Source organism: Abramis brama, assembly GCF_963993115.1.
Source record: "Abramis brama genome assembly, chromosome: 10".
In the NCBI taxonomy this organism is placed as follows: Eukaryota; Metazoa; Chordata; class Actinopteri; order Cypriniformes; family Leuciscidae; genus Abramis; species Abramis brama.
In genome coordinates this window covers 12,082,098-12,106,985 of record NC_139972.1, presented here as the reverse complement: position 1 = coordinate 12,106,985, position 24,888 = coordinate 12,082,098, and the positions used below count along the sequence as shown (strand labels likewise).

At 36.7% G+C, this 24,888-nt stretch overlaps 2 protein-coding genes across 2 annotated transcripts in view; one reads left to right on the top strand and one right to left on the bottom strand.

Moving 5' to 3' along the window:
• Window positions 1-11,850, bottom strand: part of arhgap35a (Rho GTPase activating protein 35a) — an 80,403-nt gene extending 68,553 nt beyond the window's left edge. Inside the window, exon 1 of the mRNA XM_084127524.1 lies at window positions 11,205-11,850. The gene's annotated coding sequence lies outside the window, so the exon portion shown is untranslated. The remainder of the gene's footprint in view (window positions 1-11,204) is intronic.
• A 2,409-nt stretch (window positions 11,851-14,259) lies between these two features.
• ap2s1 (adaptor related protein complex 2 subunit sigma 1) lies at window positions 14,260-23,726 on the top strand. Its single transcript, XM_084127523.1, has 5 exons — window positions 14,260-14,425; window positions 14,944-15,093; window positions 15,588-15,701; window positions 19,750-19,809; window positions 22,707-23,726. Exons 1-5 carry the CDS (start codon window positions 14,423-14,425, stop codon window positions 22,806-22,808), a joined length of 429 nt encoding a protein of 142 aa, XP_083983649.1. The 5' UTR covers window positions 14,260-14,422; the 3' UTR covers window positions 22,809-23,726.
• Window positions 23,727-24,888: the final 1,162 nt, after the last annotated feature.

The following is a 24,888-nucleotide window of genomic DNA, read 5'->3' as shown; positions in this document are numbered from 1 at the left end:
GGAATGTCCAATGTTAGTGACCAAAGCTAGTAACACTTTGCCACACTGTCGTCATGCCATTTGACTAATGTTGCTTTTTTATATATATATATATATATATATATATATATATATATATGTATGTATGTATGTATGTATGTATGTATGTATGTATGTATGTATGTATGTATGCATGTATGCATGTATGCATGTGTGTATATGTATATGTATATGTATATATATATATATATATATATATATATATATATATATATATATATATATATATATATATATATATATATATATATATATATATGTATGTATGTATGTATGTATGTATGTATGTATGTATGTATGTATGTATGTATGTATGTATATATATATATATATATATATATATATATATATATATATATATATATATATATATATATATATATATATATATATATATATGTAACAAATTAACCAATTATTTTCAATTTCCATATGTCTTCATTGATTTGTGAGGAATATAATAGTTACAATAGTTATAGCTAGACACAGTAAAAGATAAATACTTTCATCGTTAAATATGTCAGTTAATGAACTATAGGGCTGACTATTTACAATCCGACACCAGTGTTGTTACTGGTAACTTACGTGTGCAACAGTTGTGTCTGCCATTTCTCTTTCCAGCCCTAATTCCATTCAAACACTGTCTGCCTCAGAGGTCATTTCAAGACGGCCAACTGCTTCACTCCACCCTTGTGGTGACTGAATTCGCTCAGTAAGCGCTGGGCAGTGTTAAAGGCCACTGCCGTGGTAACGAAGTTTCTGCGAGCGGACAGCCTCATCTAACAGCTTCTGACAAGGTGCTGGCCTTCCGGCACCCTGGGCGCCTGCCGATGTTTAAGCGCAGACGTAAAGAGGTGGGAAGAGGGGAGTGAGATTAGAGGGCCAGTGCAAGAACTCATGATAGCATCATGCCTTCACTCGTTCACACATTTGGGCATTTTTAAACCCCCTTCTCTCATGACTGCTCATCTTCCAGTGATTAAACCTGCTATATCTAATTATACGTTACACTGAAACGACTCTCTCCCTCCATTTCTGCCTGGCAGGTGGAATAATTGAAGATATAAAAGAGTTTCCAAACGGCAAATGTAATGTAATTTCTTTTTATCTGATGAAGTCATAATCAGGCAAGGTTCACTTGCGAGCACCTGCTGTGCTGTTTGGAGCACTACTAGCACACATTCAGGAGGATCGATGAAGTACTAGAGGAAAAATCGTTTCAAAATCTAGTTTTCTTAGAAGTTAATCTAAAGGTGATGATACGCAGGGCAACTTTTTGAGCAATGCTGCTGGGCAATGTTGCCGTCAACGGGTAACCAGATGAGACACAGGGCCCACGACCCATCTAAATTATCCAGATAGAAATGTATTGCCCATTTTCAATGTGAAAGTGCCCAAGGAACAATCGCTCGGCAAGATTGCCCATCAACATTGCTCAAAAAGTTGCCCTGTGTATCATCACCTTTAGTATTAATGTTGGTTGTTTTTTTGCAATAACATTTTCCTTACACCTGGAATATATCTAAATATATATATGTGTGTGTATGTGTGTGTGTGTGTGTGTGTATATATATATATATGTATGCATGTATATATATGTGTGCGTGTGTGTGTGTGTGTTTTACAATAAGAACAGTATTGTTCAAAAGTTTAGGGTTAGTAAGATTTTTTTGTTTATGAAAGATAGGCTAGATATATTTTTCTCACCAAGCCTGCATTTATTTGATCAACAATACAGTAAGTACTGTAAAATTGTGAGATAATAATCATGTAAAATATCTGTTCTTTATGGGACTATATTTTAAAATGTAATTTATTCTTGTGACGCAAAGCTGAATTTTCAGCATCATTACTCCAGTCTTCAGTGTCACATGATCCTTCAGAAATCATTCTACTATGCTGATTTGATGCTCAAGAAACATTAATTATTGTTTGTTATCAATATTGAAAACAGTTGCGCTGCGTAATATTTTAGTGGAAATGGTGATAAATGTTTGGGGATTCTTTGCTGAATAGAGAAAGTTCAAAAGAAACAGCAATTATTTGAAATGGAAATCTTTTGTAAGATTATAAATGTCTTTACTGTCACTTTTAAATCAATTTAATACATTCATGCTGAAAAAAAGTATTATTTTTTTCCATAATAAAACTGACCCTGGATTTTTGTGTATCACTTTGTGTATACTGTAAATATATGTTTCGAGGCAAGTAGTATTTTTTACTATTTTCTTTTATATTCTATATTTATTTAGAATGTTGGTTGGACCATATGACTTCTAAAAGATTAAGCCAAACTACTTTTGGTACTTTGGTAAAGGTGTTCTTCAAGATTATATTCTTTTGTTGACACCGTTCAGTTGTATCACAATGACTTTGATTTTATGAAATATAATATAGGCTATTAATAACTACGACATGGTCATCATAGGTCTATTTAAGTCCCACATATTAAGTTATTGTATGTGTGAATTGCATTTTTAATATATTTTTGAATAAATTAATAGATCTGACAAACATCACGTCGCTGACCCATGAAAGGGTGGCCAAAAGAAGCACACGTTTTTAATTTTGATGATCCAATGACCGGTAGCAAATTGCAGCCAAAGGAATGGTGGTATGTAATAATGTTCATCCCCCACAGAGAGGCCTGACATCCAGCTAAGCCATTTTACTAGCCCTTCTCTCCTTGTTTTTTCAACTACCCCCTACCAGGGGCATCTCTGGTGGACATCCTGTAGGAAACGGAGCGCTGCTGAAGGAAAGCGGGGAATCCCAACAATCGCAATGTAGCGACTAAAAACTGCAAGGGCAACTCCAGAGGAAACGGAGGCTGAAAAATGATCAAACAATGGAGAGAGACTGAAGGAGAGGTCTTCTTTTGGAAATCATATGGTGAGCTGTTTTCTTCCCAATAATACCAACAGCAAACACTACAGACACTAAAACATGTCATAAAGCAAAAACTGAGGCGAGTGGGAGGAGGCCGTGGCGGCGATCCACTCGTATTTCTCTGCCTCGGTGTGAAGGAAAACTACCAAACGCTCACATACCCAAAGCCCAGAAACACAGACGCAAGGAGAAATAGCTTCAGTTTGGCGGGAGTCTGCCATGTCTGTGGGAGGTGAAATTCCTGAATGTTACAGAAAGTTCTTCCTGTGGGCCATCTTTGCTCGGTTTCTGTTCATCTCTCTCGTTTCCCAGATGCTCTCATCTGTAGGTAAAATGCTGAGTCACTGAGAGCTGCACTCAAGGCCACAGGAGTGGCTGGAGACCGCAGAGAGACCGATTATTGACAGACTGTACAATGCTGATCTGCACGAGCCAACGCAGTTTCTGGGAACAGGCATCGGGGAAAAGGGTTGGGAGGCTCCTTTATGAATGTATAATTCTACTAGACAATTTCCTGAGAGCTTCTGTACATTTGCAGCACACTCTTGATGCCTATACGTGAGGAAATTAAAGCAGAACCGCGGATAGCAAAGCAAGGCTAAACAATAACAACCGTTCGACGACCCGGGGTCAGCGTGAAAGACACTCGCGATCGGGCAATTGCTGCATCGTCATGAAAGTGTATCATTTGCACTTGTTTTTAAGTCTTGCAAATTTAAAAATTCAAGTAATTTTAAACCATTCAAGTGCATGAAGATGCAAAAGAGAACTCTATTCGGTCTGACACGGTTTTCTTTTCGCGCACACAGAAGCCATATCTCATAGAGCGTCAGTACCAAACTGAGTTCTCTTACACGTCTTCTTACACTCAAATGGTCAAATACAGACAGACTTATGTTAATTATAGGCTATACCCTCATGAACAGTCGGTTATGTAAACAGATGAGAAAGAAAACGCATGTGTGTCAGTGTATTAGATCTGTGCATTAGCTCTTAAAGTGACAGCAGCCTAATAAACCTGCCGCTGACTGTCATTAATGATTATCAAACAAAACACAACTTACTCCCCCGACCTAATGAGTTTTGTAACTTTCATTATGATTAATCTATATGACTGTGCAGTGTTATTTTATATTTAATTACTTTATTACAATTATGTACCCGAATACTATTGTTAGACCTGAAAAACTATTTAATTTGTGTCTTTGTTCTATTGTATATCAGCGCTTGCTTGTAATTTGACTATTTGTTCTCATTTGTTCTGACTGTTTACTTGTCTTTAATAATGTTTTAAACTTTATATTAGTTAGGCTAATAGTTTTTGGTGTGGTACTATGAACTGTGAAATTTCACTGGTATCTAAAATTGCGGTTTCATAACCTTGTTTATTATAATACAAAGTTGTATGGGTGAAAAACAACAAAATCTATTTTACATTATTTATTTATTACTTTTTAGTGGTGGGGCCAGTAAAAAGTTTGGCCAGGCAAGTAAATATTTGAACCACAAAATCCTTAGTGTTCAGCCCTGCAAAGGTCATGCCCAAAAAAACATTCAGGAACTTCATCGCCATGGACACTATTCTTTAAAACAACGTGACAGGCCATTGTTGCAAAGTGTTATAGCGGGCGATTCAAAACTCTCTGACAATAGATAGTTGCCCATTGTAGAAGCGAGGGTCCCCACCCCCTCAAAACCCACGAGAATGTGTTCATTTCGAAAATGGAGCTTCCAATGCGAGTCACTTTCTTATCAATTCCAGCACATCTAGACTCAACTGGGGTTTTCTGGGTAAGAAAACTCCCTAGTTTTTGCCCACTATCAAATGCCTCATGTTGGGAAAAATAACAAAGGGGGGGAGTGTGTTAGGAGCAGATTTCCTCATGAAAATTCAGATACTCATTAGAAAATGCCAGTTTCCTGTCCTTGTAATCCAGCCTCAAACAAGGCAGCAATTCAGAGCAGAAGTGGTGTAATCTAGAGAATGCATGCTAAACCAGCTAAAATTAGCTCTTTACTTTATCAAACACAACTCAATTCATGCTCACTTCCCCCCCCCCACATCAAACAAAGAACTACTCAAAAGCATTTAATTCTTGCCGAGCCCTGCAAATCGACTCAAAACAACGACTGTCTGCGTTAATATGACTTTTAAGTCGTTCTGGGAAACATAATACTGTGGAAGCTAAGACTGTGTCACAGTGCCACAGGTAGTCAATGCTTGTAGCGACAGCATTTAAGCCATCCGCTTGTTTTTCCATACAAACACAAAGACTCTGCAGACTAAATAAAGCTCAGATTCCCCTGTAAGACAGCAGATGACTGATCCGAATGCCGGTTACGATAAACAATTTAAGAATATAAGTAACACAAGGACATCAATGGCATTATGACTACATATTTACATTACAAAGCGGCACTTGACCGTGCAAAACTTACCACCACCATGCTAGGGTGTTGCAGTAGGCTCTCATGTAGTAAACGCAAGCAAGAATATTTAGCCAAAAAAGCAAACAAAATGTAATTTTCTGTTTCGACCTAAATAGTTTGAGGGCCTAAATCATTGACCGACTTGACTGTGTCAATAGCTAAGTTTCCATCCACTTGTCAATCGAATTATCTGAAGTTCGGTAAAAAAAACTCATGCGAATAAAGCTGGTGAAAGTGTGTTTCCATCCAGCGGCTTTAAAGCGAATAAAAACCTGTGCGTAATGACGTCACATGCTGTTTTGCGATCAGATTGGTATATCGAATTGATTTGAGACATTTTAAGGTGTTTCCATTCATTTTCGCAAGATTCAAGCAAACGTTTGCGAACAAAGTTTTGCTAGACAAAATGGATTTATACAAATAACGTTTCCATCAGCGTTTATCGCATAAGCCGTATATCGATCAAGATAAAATCCGATGAGACCGAACGCATTTCGTTTGAGTCGATATTCATGAAATTCAATCGAATTTTACTGTTTCCATAAGGCATTTTTCATTCGATATCACTTCATTCGGATAAAAACGTGTGGATGGAAACATAGCTAGTGTCTACGCACAAAATTGATAAAGTACAACCAGTATAAATGTCAGCTGTGTGGACGCACTTCACCGCGACCAAAAATAATTGTAGCTATACAGAAGATTTCTGAGTTGTTTAAGAAATTTACTACGACTACGACTTTTCAGTTTTCAGATCAATAAAAGTTATTTTGGTGCATCACTATCACCAAGCTGTTGCTATTCGATTACAAAGTAGCTGGTTACAAAACAAAAAAGCCTCAGGGCACATTTAAACTACTTTATGTTGTTCATAAATGTAAAATCATTTGATATTGTTGAAAAGAACTAACTGAAAGAACCCAAAAAGATTAATCACACTATTTTGTTCTAATTATAAACAGCTTGATTTGGGAAAAAACTGTTGGAGAAAACGAGTTTGTCAATGCTATCGCACTACTTAATTATTAAAATAGGGTTTCTACTAAAAACCTGCATCCTTTCAAAACGAATGATGCAACTACCGAGAAATGTAGCAACGCTATACACCCAACACGGTTTCAGGGTGGTTGCTAAGGCTAGAGGTTTGTTTAAATCCCAACCCTAAGTATGAGCAATACTGATAGTGATGCTTGCCTTAGCAAGCACAACTAATTATTCAGTCATGACATGCTGAATTCAAGTAGAAAATGGAGCTGGAAAAATAAATGAGAAGGATTAAATTACCAATCACCCTTTCTGCAACGTTTGGCAAGTGGACGGGTCTTACGGGCCAGACACTTGGCAGATGAACAGTGGCTAGCGCTGAAGGCACAGCGAAAGGGCTTAGATGGATCACAGGCGCCTCTGTTCGTGCAAATCACACTTATATTAGCAAAGGTGGAAAGCATTTAAAGGTGTGCTTGTCCAGCAAATGTCCCTATTAATACTAATGTCAACTACAAATGTCTAAATATCATGCTTATAAAGGCCAAAATAGCACATTAGGTGTATGGTCTGCATACATGGTGACTGGATCACATCAGCTGAAACATATATGCGAGATAACGTGAACAGGGCTGAGGAATGAGAGATTAAACTCTCATAAGCCCACTACGTTTATCTAGCGTTTCCATTGGTCGTCTCAAAATGTTTGTGAATTTCGGGGAAAGCAAAGCCGCTCCTTCAACAGATTGCAATCACAGCATCTCCCCCGAGTTCTGTCTACCTGTTCAACATTACGGAGACAAGACAAGACAAGACAACAAATCACAGTTTTTCTGCTCTGAATTCCAAAGCAGTCACATTGAAAACTCATTTACACACCCTCATGTTGTTTCAAATATTCTTGTGTGGATATCTAGCAGAATGTCCAAGCTGCTCTTTACCGTAAAAGGAAAGCATGTAGTCATACAGGTTTGGAACCGAGTCATGAGGGTGAGAAAATTATGACAGAAGATGAGTCATTTTTGGGAGATCCACCCTTTTAGAAACACTCTCTTGTGAAACCATCCACAACCTCAACTGTTAACCTTCAATCAGAGCACATGCTACAGAGGAGAGGAGAAACATGGCAGTTGTGCTCCAAGCCAAAAGAGTTTGATTACATTGAATCCTCCTGCATTCTTCACATTTCAGCTAAGGGGCTCGGAGGGGTCGCGGGGGTCTGCGTTCAGAAATGAAAGATCACAGGAAGGAACGCATGCTTCACTCACTTGAACAGTTTAGAGTCTGTAAAGTTCAGACTCTGTATAACAGGTATGAGCTTTAAGCATTTACAGCACCAGTGTTGCTAGGACAAGGCAAGCAGGCAACAGTGGTCAGAATGATCAGGCGAATGATCAGAATGCCTCGTTCACTTACTATTTGTACAAATCATTTGGCACAAACCTCTTAGGGCCAGATTTAATACCAACAGCTTGCTCCAGTGCAAACCCTCTATAGGTGTTAAAAAAAAAACACTGTCAGGATTTACTAAAGACACAGAGTTAAAAATTAGCACTGAAAAGGCCTGAAATGTGTATTTGTAGGAGTTTCCATTTCAGAGGCAAAATGTATGTGAGGAGAGTTTTTAAATGAATCACGCAAGGTGATTTACTAAGGTTTGCGCTAGCCAATTTATTGGAATTTGCGCCACCATTCACCGCCCCAAAAAAGCATGTCTTAAATCTGTTAGCCTAGAAATCTAGATGCACCCTAGCGGCAGCAAATTTTATTTTGCAGCCAGTGTCGTCTAGCAATTCTCCGTTGGCTTGCGAACTGGAAAACCCAAACTCTAGTCAGGCCAATCAGATCGCGTATAGAGTCGGTGGGCGGGCTTAACATAATGACGATAGAGTTGCGATGGTTCCCTGCTACTTGAAAACAAAGAATGGCGGCTGCTGCTGCTGGCGAACAGCGGTCTTTCGAATCGGCTTTGGCCGCGACTCTGGAGGACTTGGAGTTAAGCTTTTCTTTGAGAAAAGAACAAAACCCGGCACTGAAGTCATTCTTAAAAAAGGAAGATGTGTTTGGAGTTTTGTCGACCAGATACGGCAAAAGTTTAATCTATCAACTAGCTCCGTTGGAGGGAAAACGCTCTGGTTGGTTGTAGCGCCATCCTATTGCGTGCAGAGGGAATTTGAATCCCGCCCCTCGGATTAAGCCCTGCCAATGGTGTGTTCCCAGACACAACATCTTGATGTGGGTCTGGCTTGTCAGGCTAAGATTGTGTTGGTCATTATGGAAACGTGTTCTTTAATGCGCGCGTCGTCACTAGGATCATGTGCAGAACTTTTCCACTGCCATCAGTGCTTTTTTGGAATTGCGCTCTCACACTTATTCGCCCCGTTTAATAAATCTGGTTCTTAAAGGGATATTTCACCCAAAAATAAATGGACCTATTCTGTCATTTACTCACTTTTAAGTCATTCTAAACCTGTATGACTTACTTTCTTCTGCAAAACACAAAAAGAAGCTATTTTATAGAGCACTGGGGTCCAAGCAATTTAGGATACAATTGGCTTTCATTGTACAGACAATAAAAAAATAAAAAAAACTGTTTTATGAGGTTTTATGAGGCATACTATTTTAATACGGAAACGTATGGTTTTTAGAAAAAAAAAGAATAACTGTCCACCCTTGAACCTGTTAGCGAGGCACTAACAGATCATGCGATTTCACACGAATTATCCACTAATCTGCCAAATTAGTAGTGAACTGCCATTAGTGTGCTATAATATATTCTTTTGTGTTCCAGAGAAGGTTTGGAATGACACGAGCACGAGTAAATGATGACAGATTTTTAATTTCAGAGTGAACTGTCCCTTTAAACATCTTGTTAAAGTGCATAATAATAAATGAAACGGCCCCAGAGCTTGACTGAACAGACATTCCAACCCTTATCGTTCATTCCTGATTTGATGAACTTTCATCTGCATGACTTTATCTGAGGAACACCGACACATTTTTACTCAATCAAGCATCGTCGTCAAATTCCTCACCGTCTGACTCGCTGATGTTCTTGTGCATCTCCCGTGCTACATCATGTCTTCCCTGAAGAAATAACAATCCGATTCAACTGATATTACATTGTCAAGGGGGCTTAAAAATGATGCCCCTGAATGCAAGAAGGCAACACATCACTAAAGGCTTTCCAGCTAGGGGCCACAGATTAATCTAATACACGTGTGACAGTTGAGCAGTAGAACAAATACACACCATCCTCACACACAAACACCAATCTGGAATATTTCAAATAATGTGGACTGTACCGGATAAAGTCTAGGCAGGGGAATTTACTCAAGTTAGATAAAGAGCAATCTTAAAATAAGTTAATCATGAGTACTGACAGTTCAGTATATCAGCCAGGCCAATTTATTTAAAAAAAATAGTAATTATGAAATCTGAATTTGCCAATAACTGTTACAACAGAACTGATTAAAAGAAGTGTATGTTATGCAATTGAACGATAGCAGACAATACTAACTCAAAATAAAAACTTTAAATATTAAATATGATTGGTTCTGTTATAATAATCTAAAAGCAATTTATTTTGACTGATTAATGCCTAACAATTTGGAATTAGCTAGTTCCTATGACAAAACACAAACATCTGGTGTCTGAAACCCCAGGGGTCTGACAGGGTTATATCACACTCAATTTGCTGTAACTTCAGCAGATATAGATAAATGAATATAACGGATTCACACTGTTATGTAAACTTCAGTACCGTATACATTTAGCTACCCTAGTCATACTGAACTACGTGCAATAGGTCACAGGGTCGGACCTCTACCAGTTCCCCAGCCTGGTCAATACCAGCTGTTTTTGGAGCATCACCAAGAGGCTTATTCAACCAAACTCAAATATTCCTAATCAAACTGTATATTTCACATTCACAAAATATCATATAGAACCAGCACTTGCAAAAAAGACAATGTTATAATGACAGAACATCTATACTGCCTTATGTCCAAAAAAAAAGTGCATATTTTAATTGAGTATTTTTCTGAAATGGGTTCGTATAATGCAATCATGTGCATTCTTTAATAAAAACACTGGACATTCCAGTCGTTCCATTCTACTCATTAATTATACTTCCTTAACAATAAAAAACGTAACAAAATGTATTGTTGAAAAATATAAATCGGACTGTTTTAATTGTAAAAAGGATTAAACTGTCTGTATCTGACATCACCTGAAATTATATTTTTGTGGGCATTTGAGGAATTAAATAATTTATAAACGTATGTTGGATATTCTGGATAGGTGTTTTTTGACCGAAAAAAAAACGAAATTTTGGCTTAATCCATATATTCATGCTTAATGTTTATATGTTTCTTACATAATCAGGATATGACCAAACTCTGTTATCATGAAATCAGAATATTGTTGTGTATCAGATCTGAAAGCCAAACATCATTCAGACAGTCGTTCACCCATTTCCATCTGGATTTACATAAAACCCAGCAACGATTATGATGTTATTGGCTTTATCATAACCCGGATCCATCATAACGTGGATCTTAAATGTACTAAAAATTATTTTAAAAGATGTAAAACATACGCCACACATACTGTCTTGACAGCTCTGAGCACTGATATGAGAACATGTTCAAAGGAAAAGATGTAACAAACTCCGGATCGATCACACAATATCACAGTTTTAGTTCAAAAGAAAAATCTATACAGCCCTCTAGTTTCCCCTATACACATTAAAACAGCGCAACAGAATAGAGTTTTTATAGTCACAAACCAGTTTGCTTACAGGATCCCTTGGAATTAGGAAATCTAGATGAAGGAAAAGAAAAGGACTGGCGCATACATACCACAGCATGCCTCCCTCTCTCTTCTCTTTCACTCCTTTATCTGCAGCGGCAGAAACCGGCTCAGAAATTCATCAAGATGAGGAATAACAATAAAAATAGTCCAGCAGTAGTCCCATAAACATCGGCGTTTCCCTTCTTCGGCTGTCCGATCGCAGCACAATCTCTTCGTTCAATGACTGATCGGATTCTGAAAGTTTTCAACAATCTGATTTGCGTTTCTCTTCCCAAATGCAGCACAAAAGACAAGAAAAAGCATCGAGGAAAAACCAGACTGAAACATCAGATCACTGTTTCTTGTTGGAAAGGATGGGGGCGTTGAAGGAGAGGGCGAGAGAGTTAGAGAGAGGGGAAAAAACAGCTTTGTATCGTTGTGTCTTCCCTTGGGTTCACCACGTTGTTTTTGAGCACTTATAATTTCCTTTGTTGTGTCCAAAACATCTCGAGTTGTCCATGTGTATCACACCTTTCAGTCGTCAACGCGCGGTCTGTGGAGAACAGCGCAGGTCTCCAGCGGGAAAAAGCACTTCTCGCAGCATAAAGGCGAAATTCAGTGACGGTGCGTGTGTGAATGTGTGTGTTAATGTGTTTTTTCAGCTTCCCAATAATGGCGGCCCTTCTCCCGTTCTCGGTCTCTCCTCCCTCCTCTGTAGTCTCGCGCATGGACACAATTACCGAGCACACGGCGCGCGCGCGCTCACACACACTATTATAACGCGCAGCACACATAATCTGGGTGCTCTTGTCCAGTGCAGTTATGAATGGTGTTATTATTGCTTTTTTTCTTTTTAAACAAATAATATTATAGTTAGTAACACGTTTTCTCGCTATATAGGACTATATAAAAGAGTACGGGGAGAGTTGTCAAAAGGGCTCAATTTCAGCAAATATAAAACTTTGAATACAAATACAAATACAAAATATGCGGTTTGTTTGGTTATATGTTGGTTTATATATATTTAAAAAAAAAAATTAATAAATAAAACTTTGATTCAAATCCAAATATTCAACAATATTCAAATAAAACTTTGAATAAATAAAACTAAAAGAAACTTATACTGAAAAAAACTTAATATGCAGTTTGTTTGGTTATATGTTGTTGTTTTTGTTTTTGTTTTTTTTAATAAATAAATAATTAAATAAAAGATTAAAACTTAAAATCCACTATGTTTTTTGTAATATATGTAGAGTAAATAAATGAACATATGTATACAAGAATATGTAGGCCTGATGAAGGTTGAACTATGTTGCCAGGACAAGGGTATTTTTCATAAAAGTCGAGCAAGTTGTCACCAAGGTTATTATTGTCGATTTGAGCTACAAATACAACTTTTAAAACATTTTTGTTAATTGAAATAATGCTGAAATAAATAAAAAATATATAAATATTAGATGAACAACATAGAAAATACCAACAAAAAAAATTAAATGTTAGCTCCGTAACTTACTGAAATAAGTTTAAGTTAAAACACTGCAATTAAAAATAAAATAAAATAAATAAAAACTGAAACTGAACTAAACCTTAAAACCTGAAAATAATTAAACCTAAATAGAAATATTTTTAAAAAGACAACTAAATCTAATAAAAGCATAACAAAAAAACATAACGTGCACTGTAAATAGTCATTATTATCACCATCATTATTCATATTATTGATTATGTGAGTCCAATTAGAGAGAGTCACTTAGAAAGTTAAATAAAAATTAACTGTTGTTAATAAATACAAAATTAAATGTGGTTCTAAAACGACAGAAACAGAAGCTAAATCCTTTTTTTTTTGTTTTTTTTTTTTGGAGTTATTCATAATGGTATATTTATCATGACACAGTTCATTAGTTTAAAAAAAAACAGCAGCCTTTCACAACAAACTGTTTTTGGTGAAGTGAAGAAACTGCGAAAGGTCTCTGCTCCCACCTCTAGACTGCAGCTGAAATATTTTGAAGTCCCAAGGGCCGCCGCATTCCTTGCTCTCACAGTTGTGCAATCTCTGAACAATCAGAGCCCCAGCCCCCCTCTGAATATGTGCAGAGACCCCGTCCAAGTCTTCTGGACAATGTTCTGTAGTAGACAAACTTACTATCCTTAACAAGCTGAAGCACAGAACACAAGTGTGGTGATGTAACATGAAATATGATCCTCCATTTTTAAAGATGTATCACAAAAATAAGGCTAGAAACGAGTAATGAGTTAAGACTGAACCCACACTGCATGGGGCCATTGTCCAGATGCTATTGTTTTTCATGTAAGACTCACACACAAAAAAAGTAAATGTTAAAAGCCAAATATTTCTATAAAAGTAATTTCTTTTGAAAACAGAAATGCAGAATATTACTGCACTACACTAAAAATATTTGAATCGATGTCTGTCCGTCTGTCTGTCTGTCTATCTATCTATGCTTACTAAATCTATCAATATGGTCTGATCTAGATGAACGATTTCTTCTTGAATGTTCTTCTGGAACCTTTTCTTTTATCTCACATGAACAATTCTTATTCTATAGTTTATTATCTCTATCAAAAATGAGTAGGCTATATATAATGAGTACATATTCTAGAATATTTGGCTAAGGTCAAGGGTATGGGAAAGTCCTGTGGGGGTCCTGCATGAATAGATGCATAAAAACATATAGCATTAAAAATAATAATAATGAAAAACAGAAATGTTTGATGTCAAATGTGAAAATGTGTGTAGTTTAGCCTACATTAATAATAGATAGCCTAGCCTACACACTTTTTTTAAAGAAAATGTCGAGCTATTTATGTTGGGTTTTCCTGTTTTCTGTAAAGTTTGAACCCCACTGGATTAATGTTCATAAAAGCTGTCATTAACATTATTTCACGCTATTATTATTCACACGCGCTCTGGGCTTTATTTAGTAACTAATCCCAAAGCAAAAGTCCTATCAAACATCTATAATGGTTTGAATTGTACCTTTAAGAAGTCATGTGCTATCATCTACAGTTCAACCCCGGTGTACGATTGTAATTGTAGTATAAAAAGCACATTCTCTTGATATCGATGTATGTTTACAGCCAACTGACAAAACTACATTACCCACCATTCCTAGCGCCAACGGCCCTCTGCTCGTATCCTGTCCGGTGAAGATAGCGGGCGGCTACAGAACATAACCCAAGCTGAGGCTACTTTATTTCGTAATTAAATCAATTAAACATTGATTAAAATTACTAAGGCCACGGTGAACGATAAATACAGATCACAATGGTAAGTGCAGATGCCTATTTTGTGCTTGTTCGAATCGTTATTTTGAGTAATTTTTGAGTGTCTGTTCTTCTCGGCTAACATGCTAGTATATATACCGATTATAACAACACAACCAAGGTCATAAATCATAATATATAGACATAATATATGGACTATAATATCCAAGAGACGAAAATAATCAACCTTTCATTACTCTAATCCGGGTCAGAATAGAAATAACGCCGAATGAATGAAGCGAAATGCTCCTGCCTATTTTTTAGATGCAAACTCTGTATAACCTGTCTAGTATGCTAACGTTATATGTTATCTCATTTAAATGATATAATCCATTATACGTTTATAATGGCGGCTCATGCATCTTAAGTTATTACAATTCTTAAATGCATGGTCATTATACCTATAAACATACTAACAAGCATTATGTATCAGATTCATGACTCATTCAGCTTTATTGAATGATATTGGATGATTTGTGAGAATTAGGTCTAAACTTTTCTCCTGTGCTTCTTCTTCTTCAGATCCGCTTTATCCTCATCCAGAATCGAGCAGGGAAGACCAGGCTGGCCAAGTGGTACATGCAGTTCGATGATGATGAGAAGCAGAAGCTGATTGAAGAGGTTCACGCCGTAGTGACAGTCCGTGATGCCAAACACACCAACTTTGTTGAGGTACAACACTTACTTTTAACATTTTTACACTAGCTTTGGTTCAGAGATGAGTTCGGCTACTGCCCATCACAGTTAGATCATTAGTATCATGTTGCAGAAGGAACTGTGATCTGATCCTGGGGTTTTCAGAATGACTTTGAGACTATATTTATGGTAAAAATAAATTAAGTAAATGTTTCTCAGGTAGAAGGTAAATATTTTCTAGTTAATATTTCTTAATGAGTCTCTTGGATTTTATAAAAAGCTAATTATTTGATTGAGCAAATAACATGTCTTTATAATATCATGCTTACTAGATTTCTACATTTCTATATATAGTTGCCTTAATACTTTTGAAAGGAACTTCCTCACAAAGGGATTGTCATTTTTAGGGGCATCAAAATTCTAAAATTACCTGTATAAAAATCACACGTGATTTTAGCCAGGAAATGTTCAAATCATCAAAAATGGTTTATATGTTGGCCTTCGTTGTAATACATTGTTTCCCTCCGCAGTTCAGAAACTTCAAGATCATTTACAGGCGGTACGCCGGCCTGTACTTCTGCATCTGTGTGGATGTGACAGACAATAACCTGGCTTACCTGGAAGCTATTCACAACTTTGTTGAGGTAAATTGTACTGAAGATCATTTTAATGTCTGTGTATAGTAGTGGCCAAAAGTGATGTTGGGCCTAGGAAAATTGGCATCCTCACTCTTAATTTAAACATTATTAAAAATGTGTTAAACATTTTGTAAGCATATTGCGTAGTTTTGCCTGGAGTCAATTGTTTTATTTGTGATAACGCAACGATACATGCCAAATTGTGCGGACATCATTTTTGGCCAGGCTGTCATACAAAGACATTATGAACAACAAGAGAGAACCAATGAAATATTACTTAAATAAAAAATTATGTTGTAGTAGTCAATGTATGCCTTTTCCTGGGAGCTTTTTGGTTTTCTATGCATTTTTTGGCATAGTAAAATAAAACCTGTAGCTGTACAACACCATTTTGTCACAACACCTTAACCAAGTTTAGTGGGTTGTTCTTCCCTCTTATTTAAAAAAAAAAAAAAATCTCTTTAATATTATATATTATTATATAAATAATATTAAATATATTAATATATATATATATATGAAGAGTTCAGATGCAAAAGCCTCTAAGTGCCATCTGAAATTTTCTTCTAGAATGATCATTTTTATCAAGCTCGTATATTTAAGTTCAGCAATTTCACTTAAATGGTAATGCAAATTACCTATTAATTGTCATTTAAGTGAAATTACTCAACTTAAATATACAAGCTTTATAAAAAATTATCATTCTAGAAGAAAATTTCAGATGGCACTTAGAGGCTTTTACATCTGAACTCTTCATATATCTATCTATCTATCTATCTATCTATCTATCTATCTATCTATCTTTCTTCATATTTCGATGGTTTAATCAAACTTGTACGATCATTAAAGACAAATATCCCCTTCGGGCATACATTTTTTTGGCCTCTATTGTATATAATGATCCTTTTCGCCTCCCACTAAATGAAATGTAAAATCATTATCTATGTGTTCCGCGTTCAATTGAGCATCTAAATGGTGTAATCAGCACATTTCCTGAGCATTAAACTGATTATGCTCATATGCTGCACAGAATTCATAATTACAAATCTCTCTTACATGCACTTTTATGAAGCTTAAATCAAAATGAGATCTGCAGGAAGTTTAGGTTTCTAAGTTTGAAACGTCAGGAGATTAACTTTAATGAAGGTCCTTAATGTGCAGCTTGATAAATGTACTTTTCATTCATGTTTAAGAGTGATTGCCTGCTTGTTCTTCCTCAAGCTTCTAGTCTTTAGGGTCATGAAACTCCAAAGCACATCTTTTTTGAGATGTGAACAGATATGTACAGGCTGCACATCACTGAAAAAAGCACTCTTTTATCAACAAGAGAAAATTGGTTATTTTTCGCATTACAGTGGAGAATTCAAAGAACATGTGGATTGCGCATGAGAGAGCGGTTTCTGAGTGGAACACCGCGATGAGTTTAACAACGCCCGCCACGCGGATCATATAGTTCATATACGGACCGGAGCAAGCACGTTTCATGTTTTTATGAACATATTTCATATACTCTAGTGCTTTAAACTAGTGCTTCATGACCCTTTAAAATAAATACTTAGGTTAAGGTGTTATAGCTAAAAAAAGAAGAAAAATGTTTACGTATTTGCTCTGAAATGGCTTTAATGGTAATTTACCCCTAAATTAGAAGAACCATAATTTTGACCAATCAGCCACAGTGCTCAAACAGATTCGAAATGTTTAATGCAAGCAGAACAATGAATTAAAAATTTAGTTAAAACTTATCAAGCATGTTTTCCACACAGTTTTTTTTACTAATTGACCCTTCGCAGGGAGTTTGATTGACAGGCTATCTGACCAATCATAATCCGCCATCCACCGAATCTGCCATTTTTGTCCGACAAAGCAGTCAGGAGAGTTAGTAGATTAACGTTGGAGGATTTGAACTTGAAAAATGCTGTGTACTGACGTCTTTCCGCGGTTAAAGCAACATTCCTTATGTTCGTTTGTTTATTTGATGCTATAAATTAACTAGAAGGAAGAGATGATCGGTTCACGAGCAGCTTTAACTGAGGCTCTACAGCGATCTGTCAGACATATAAAGAGCCAAAAAACGGTATTTATTGTTTAAATTTCACTAAAAAATGACCAAATTTGAAAGTTGAGACTTTTTCATATCAAAAGTAACCTGGTCTGTCCTGTCTGTCAGCGTGTTGTCAGTGTCCTCTCTGCTCCGCGATGTATGTTTCACTGCGTGAGAACATGGTGGGGCATGAGAGTGGTGTGGCTTGTCGGACATAGCAACAGTAACTAAAGGGGGCGGGTCTTTGCGAACGGTCAATTGGAAATGAGAATAATTTTATCTATGTGCCCAAATACATCATAAACACAGAAGTGGTATTATTTTACAAATATTTCAAAGCATTTAACATGCTAGTGCAGACACACATCATGGTTTGAGTTTGGTAGTTTTTGCAGTTGATATTTATATCAGAAAAAAATCTCAACACTCATAATTGCAAGTTGGTGACAAATAAGTGGGAATGAAACTAAACTGTTTGCAGATATTTAGGAAACATGCTTAAGTTCACATATTTGTTTCTCTGAAAAACAATGCTACAGCCAGTTATTCTACTTTGAAATGTGCTTTCCGTGTCGGAATGTCTGTTTTTGTTTTGGTCCGTGTGATTCGCCCACTACCAATTCACCCAATAGCATTTCGACACCCCGAGTTGCCAGTTGGCGGAAAACAAAGCGTATTGCAGCCATGGAAGCAAGCAAACGAACTGATGGTCAGAGATCTGGTCAGAGATCGCAGACATAAAAAGCTTTGTCAATAAAAAATTGCAAATGTATAGATTAGCTGATCAACTTCGCTTTCAATTGTCAGCTGTGCTCGTTCCTGCTGCGCGTCCTCAATCTGGCAACCAGATAATTTTGTAATTTTATATAGTCAACAAAATGATATTCAGTATATTGTTAATGTCCTCTACCGTAAACATTTCCAATCTAAATACAATTTAATGTAACACTTTAATGTAACACATTAGACTAAACACAAATGAGCTTTAGCGAGACCTCTCACCAGGTAAATAAAGGAGCACTGGAGCAGCACTTCTGTGGGTGTAATTTTCCATGTCTGAGAGACAAACGGAATGTGTCCGTGAGGGAAACCAGCGGCCAGGAGTTCAAGAACATTGTGACATGGAATTCTAGGACTTCCTCTGACCCTCACTGTAAACAACTCCCCCAACATATCCCCACATCACTTCTGCCCAAACCAGCCCACTTTGCTGAATAACACTGGATTAAGAACAAACAAATGCCTGGGTCACCAACCTAAAACAGTCAACAGCTTCTCTAGCGTGGGTTTTGATGCTACTTATTGAGGTGAACGAGAGACTGCTGTGGTTAAGCGAAATCAACCCAAACAAATAAAATCAAACACCCCCCCCTTCATTGATCCGCCCCCAAAAACAAACACGCAATGCAAGAGTGGATGTCTCTATATTATAGCTGAAAATAAAGCGAAGATGGCGAATGAACGACAAGGAGGAACAAGAAATGAACACAAAGTACACAAGAGTATATACAAGCAAGAGTTGGTTGTTAGTCACCAGCAGCTCCAGACAAACAATGAACTCAAAACTGTCCTGTTACTATACAGTAGCTAACATTACAACAACAGCATATCTTTGATCTGTGAAACCGCAAAACTAATGTAAAACTACAACTCGACCTGTGCGTCCGTTTTCAGGCCTTCCCGCTTCAGTCTCTCCAGCGCTGGAAAGCTTTTCTAATATTAACAAGCTCTTGCCTGATCATAATTCTTCTTTTCCCAGTGATATTCCTCTGACCTTTCCTCTTTTGTAATGTCTCTCAGCCATCTCTCTTTCTACAGTCGTTCTTCAAATCTCTCTCTCTCTCCTGCCCCATCATGAGTGGACACGCCCCCTACTGCTGATTGGCTGCAAGTGTGTTGCGCTGCCCAGTCCTATCGACTTTCAACAGCGTTTCTCAGAAAGCGCTTGCTGTATCTTGAGTAGATTCTGCCATGAATGGATTGGAACTGATCAGTATTTCTCTTCCTCCACAGGTTTTGAATGAGTATTTCCACAATGTGTGTGAATTAGACCTGGTCTTCAATTTCTACAAGGTAAGTTAAGGGTTAAACTAATATTCCAATACTACACTAATACAGCTAGAAATGAAGTAAAAATTGTAAACAATGCATCTTAAATACATAGTTATGTTTTTATTCACTACTGTTCAAAAGTTTGCTTTTTTTTATGTTTTTGAAAGTCTCTAATTCTCACCAAGGCTGCATTTATTTTAGCAAAAATAGAAATAATGTGGAATTTTTTACAATTTAAAAGAAATGTTATATTTTATATATATTTTAAAATGTAATTTATTCCTGTGATCAAAGCTGAATTTTCAGCATCATTACTCCAGTCTTCAGTGTCACATGATCCGTCAGAAATCATTCTAATATGCTAATTTGCCACTCAAGAAATATTTAATATTGTTATCAATGTTGAAAACAGTTGTGCTGCTGCTTATTTTTCTGAAAAGCGTCATCGATTTTTGGATGAATAAAAAGTTCAAAAGAACCGCATTATTTGAAATAGAAATATTTTGTAACATTATAAATCTCTTAGTCACTTTTGATGAATTGAATGCATCCTTGGTGAATCAAAGTATTAATTTCTTTCAAAAACGTTTGACTGACATGATGCAGCATGACTTGCCTTAACAAATCAGAGGCCTTATTGTTAAGGTAGACGCTTGGTTACATCTATCCATTGAGTGTTTCTTTAAGAGGACCATTTAGAGAAGCTTCACTGGCAGAAAAACAGCCCAAGCAGGGAAAAAAACTAGTGTGAGAAAAATATGTAATTAGCTCTCCGTTTCAGCAGCAATGCAGATCCATGGCAACAGTTATTTGATGCATAATTACAAGAGTCATACAATTAAGAACATCCACATCCATTCAACATGGGTAGAAGTAATTATTTAAAAAAAAGTTCCTTGGATAATTGCATTTGATTTCTGCAGAGCTAATTATCTGATGTATTTTTAATTCCACCTACTGCATGAACGGTTTGACCCACACTAAAGGCACGCTCATGAGATTTTCAACCTTGTAAAGCTTGACATATGAAATGATAGTGAGAAATATCAGGAATGGAACAATATGACTCAATTTTATGGCTGATATGGTATAATATAGGAGAATATGGAGCCTCATTTTTATTCATAGGCCCAAACTGAACAAGAATATGCAATTTGCAGCAGTTGCTGATGTATATGTCCAAACAGAGATGAGATGAAATTCTGAATCTGATTCGCTTGTAATGTAAAGCAATGAGATCTTATAACATTTAAAATGACTTGCATAAAATGCATCTAAATTTCAGCTGTCACTCCCAATAATTTGTCTTAAGCCCTATTCGCACTGGATTAGTATTACCTGGTGACCTCTAGTCATTTCAGGTTGTCTGTGATCTTAATCCCGTGCGAATCGGCCATGTCTGTAATTTGTAAAGTAAAAATTCCCCCGCAAATGACCTACCATATTTCGCTGAACACCGAGGTCCTGTGATGATATTAGTCCCGTACGAATCGGCATCTCTGTGATTTGGCGGGGTCGTATATAATTTTTTCAAGGTTTTTGTTTCCTGTGTGCCTTTTTATCCATCTTTCGCAAAGAATGGAGGCTGCATTGGAGTGTTTTGATAATAATTTTCATATCGCTAGCAGCAAGCGGTACGGAACATTCTTCTGTTTATGATGTATCATACAGCTAGACCTATAATAACGACAAGACATTTCCAAGCAATAGCCTATTGGCATCATATCCGGGAGATAAGTCAGTAAATTCGAGTAAAATCACAGTCTTCGCTTATCCCGTGCGAATGCGCCACACGAAATTCAGATGTGGGGGGGTAATTTCTAAATCACAGGAGGACCCCAGATAATACCAATCCAAGTGCGAATAGGGCTTTTGGGTATGTGTATATGTCAATAGGCGCATTTCCATTACAGATGTGCGAATTTTTTTTTTAATTTTTTTTATATATATCAATAAAAAAAAACTATGGCGAAATGACAGCGTTTCCATTAACCGATGTTATGCGCCTAAAGGTCCTTGCACACTGAATCCGAAACTGTCAAAACACCATTCAAATGCTTGTTACGGATGCGAAAAACGCAGAAAATCGAACCCGATCCGATTTTTTTTTTTTTTTGACGGACGAAAGTTTCGGAGGCAGTGTGCAAGTGTGATTGACATAACGTGAGGTTGTATTTATTTTTTAACGTGTGAAAAGTTCGGACGCGAATTTCGCACTCAGTGTGCAAGGGCCTTAAAACGTCATTTTTTTCCTCTACCGATAAGTAATTCAAAAAATCATGCCAACGGACATTGGTAGGTTTATATATATCACAGCCACTGCACTAGACATTATTATTATTATTATTATTAATGGAAAGAGCCGTAGGCGTGTTATCCAAGCATTAATGGCAAGGAAAGACCCTTATACAGTGTATGAGGTGTTTCTCACTCATATCTGCTCCGAGGTCTGGATTGTGGCATTTCTTTGAGGTTTAGAATCCAGTATTCCTATTCTTTTGTCCTTTATGAATTTAATAAAGAACTCTGTCTCGTATTCTGTCCAAACACACCGCGTCATCTACGTCAGGTGACTGTAAACGCGCAAAAACTGTTTCCATTGCAGTTTTGCGAAATATTTATTTTCCGAATTTCCTGAAAAACCACCTCGTGAGCTTAAAAATTTTTTTTTTGCGATAAATGAATGTTTTTACGAAATTGACGCGTTTCCACTGGGCATATTTTCAATTCGCAATTTCAGTTTGCGCAATTTGAAGGGTAATGGACAACGGTCGTCTTTTCACTGTACAACAGGAATCGCCACGATTGGTCATCTTTCGTCTGGGACAGGCCAAAATCGTTCAATGTGTACCGGGCATTAGGAGGGTTAGGATTACTTTTTTTTTGTTTTTTGACTAAATGCTGCTGTTGTGCTTCAGGTCTACACGGTGGTGGACGAGATGTTTCTGGCAGGAGAGATCCGAGAGACCAGCCAGACAAAGGTCCTGAAGCAGCTGCTCATGCTGCAGTCTCTGGAGTAAAGACCTCACTCATCGCCCAAGCCATATTATCTGTCTCAACATTTCACATCTTCTTTAAATCTCACATCCACGATGAAGGATGTGGCCATTCTGTTCTAGAACTTTTAAAGCAACTATGCATTTGTAAAACCTCCCTGGTTATTGACCTAATTATTCTTTGGCATAGTCAGAATTGAATACTTCAGCAATTTTACAGCACAGTAGACCTCAGTGTGTCCGACTGGCAACCCCTCCAAGCCCGTTCATTAACACTAACACAAATAATCACGTTGGCCAAAAACTGCCATGGCACTGAAGCGTTGCTTCTATAATTGCAAGATCCCGTGGGCTGCACTACTAGCAATGATAAAACTCGATTTTATCAAACAAACCCTCTCCAAACATTAATGAAATGTCCTGTGTATCAAGTCAAAATCTGTGAAGGTTGTTTGTATTGTGTACATATACATTATATATGCATCTATTTTAAGTGTAATTGCATGAACTAACCCATCATTCCAGGCATCTTAAGTCTCGGTCGCCGCTCTTTGTAATTGCATTGAAGTGTTTTGGTTTTGTGGGAACCCGAGCCAGCGATTAGCGAACGAGGCTGAGTGGAAGCTCTGGGGAAATGACAAAGGATGGTCTACTTTTAATTTCCCCTTTTGTGGCACTGGTTCCCTCGCGCCAAGAGCTCTATGGCAACTGCTCAGCCTTGAAACGTCCCATTACAGTTGGAGAATCGTCTTTTATTTTGTACCTGTGTTTTATATTGTCTTTCTTTGATCGTCCCTTCTGCTTTAGTCCAAAGTATTCTAGATCTGCCGATTTGTCCCTGTGAGATTGCAGAGTGAAAAGCTGATAGTTGGTGTTACTCTCACGTGTGTGTTTCTGTCAGTGTATATATCCATGAAGGGGAAATAAAGCAACTTAAATGACTTCAAATGTGTTTATTGCATGTAGGGAGACTGTTTTTGCATGTACTATACTGCCATCTATCGGATACTGACGAGTATGCAAATATTTGATCATCGCTCATCACTGATAACAGAAGTGGTGCATTTCTGCCTCAAGCGAACTGACATTCAGTTCTTGCATGAATGTGTGCAGGTAATATAAATATAATGCAATAAATGATCAAGTTGGCACAGTTATGAGCATTGGTCACTGATTACCGTGAGCTCAAACCTGCGTATGTTGGAAAGAAAAGTGAGCTTGACGTGTCACGTGTCCAATTCTTCCGGTTGAGATGAAGGGCAGAACTGGTAATACTTTACAATAAGGTGCCATTAGTTAACGTTAGTTAATGCATTAACTAACAATGACCAATGCATTTGTTATTATCTATTACTTAACGTTAGTTAATAAAAATACAACTGTTCATTGTTAGTTCATGTTAGCTCAGGTCCATTGAATAATCGGCCTTTTTAACAGACATAAATTTAGATTTTACGATTAATAAATGCTTTAGAAATAAGCTTGTGTGCCGTGTTAGTTCATGTGTACTAATGTTGTTAACTCGTGTTGACAAATGGAAGCATTTTGTGTTGCCAAATTTAGTTTCAATGAGATGGAACCCTAGAATATAAATTAAATTATGTCGATGATTTTATATAATTTATAAATATAATATATACTATAATTATAAAATAAGTAATAATGATTTTATTAATTTTAATTATTAAATGATTTGCTTATTCCTTCATTTTTTCTTCTTTCTTTTTTTAAATGTCTCCATAAAATAGGTTTGTGAGATTGATAAAAATGACAAAATGTAAATAATGTGTTAACTTTAAATGTTTCCACATTTAATAGTTAAGTGTTTAATTTAGTTCTGTGTGATTTCTATAATGGATTATTCATACACAAGATCATGGGAAGTAACTAGTCACGTTATTTAATCATTTCCATTCCTTAAAAGAGAAAATGAATGCACCTTAGAATGGGAGAACTGTAAAATTAATATGGAATTGTTGAATTAATAATGCTAACATTTAAAAAACAAGATAAATTAAGAATGTAATAAAATAATAATTACGAGACCATTTCTTATTTTATCTACTGATTTGTAATGTACAAAAAAAATATATATATATATTTA

Bases quoted from the DNA above. Each gene is read 5' to 3' on its own strand.
- ap2s1 (XM_084127523.1), top strand. The intron at 15,702-19,749 runs GTAAATTGTACT...CTTCCTCCACAG, and splicing joins CTATTCACAACTTTGTTGAG to GTTTTGAATGAGTATTTCCA. The intron at 19,810-22,706 runs GTAAGTTAAGGG...GTTGTGCTTCAG, and splicing joins TGGTCTTCAATTTCTACAAG to GTCTACACGGTGGTGGACGA.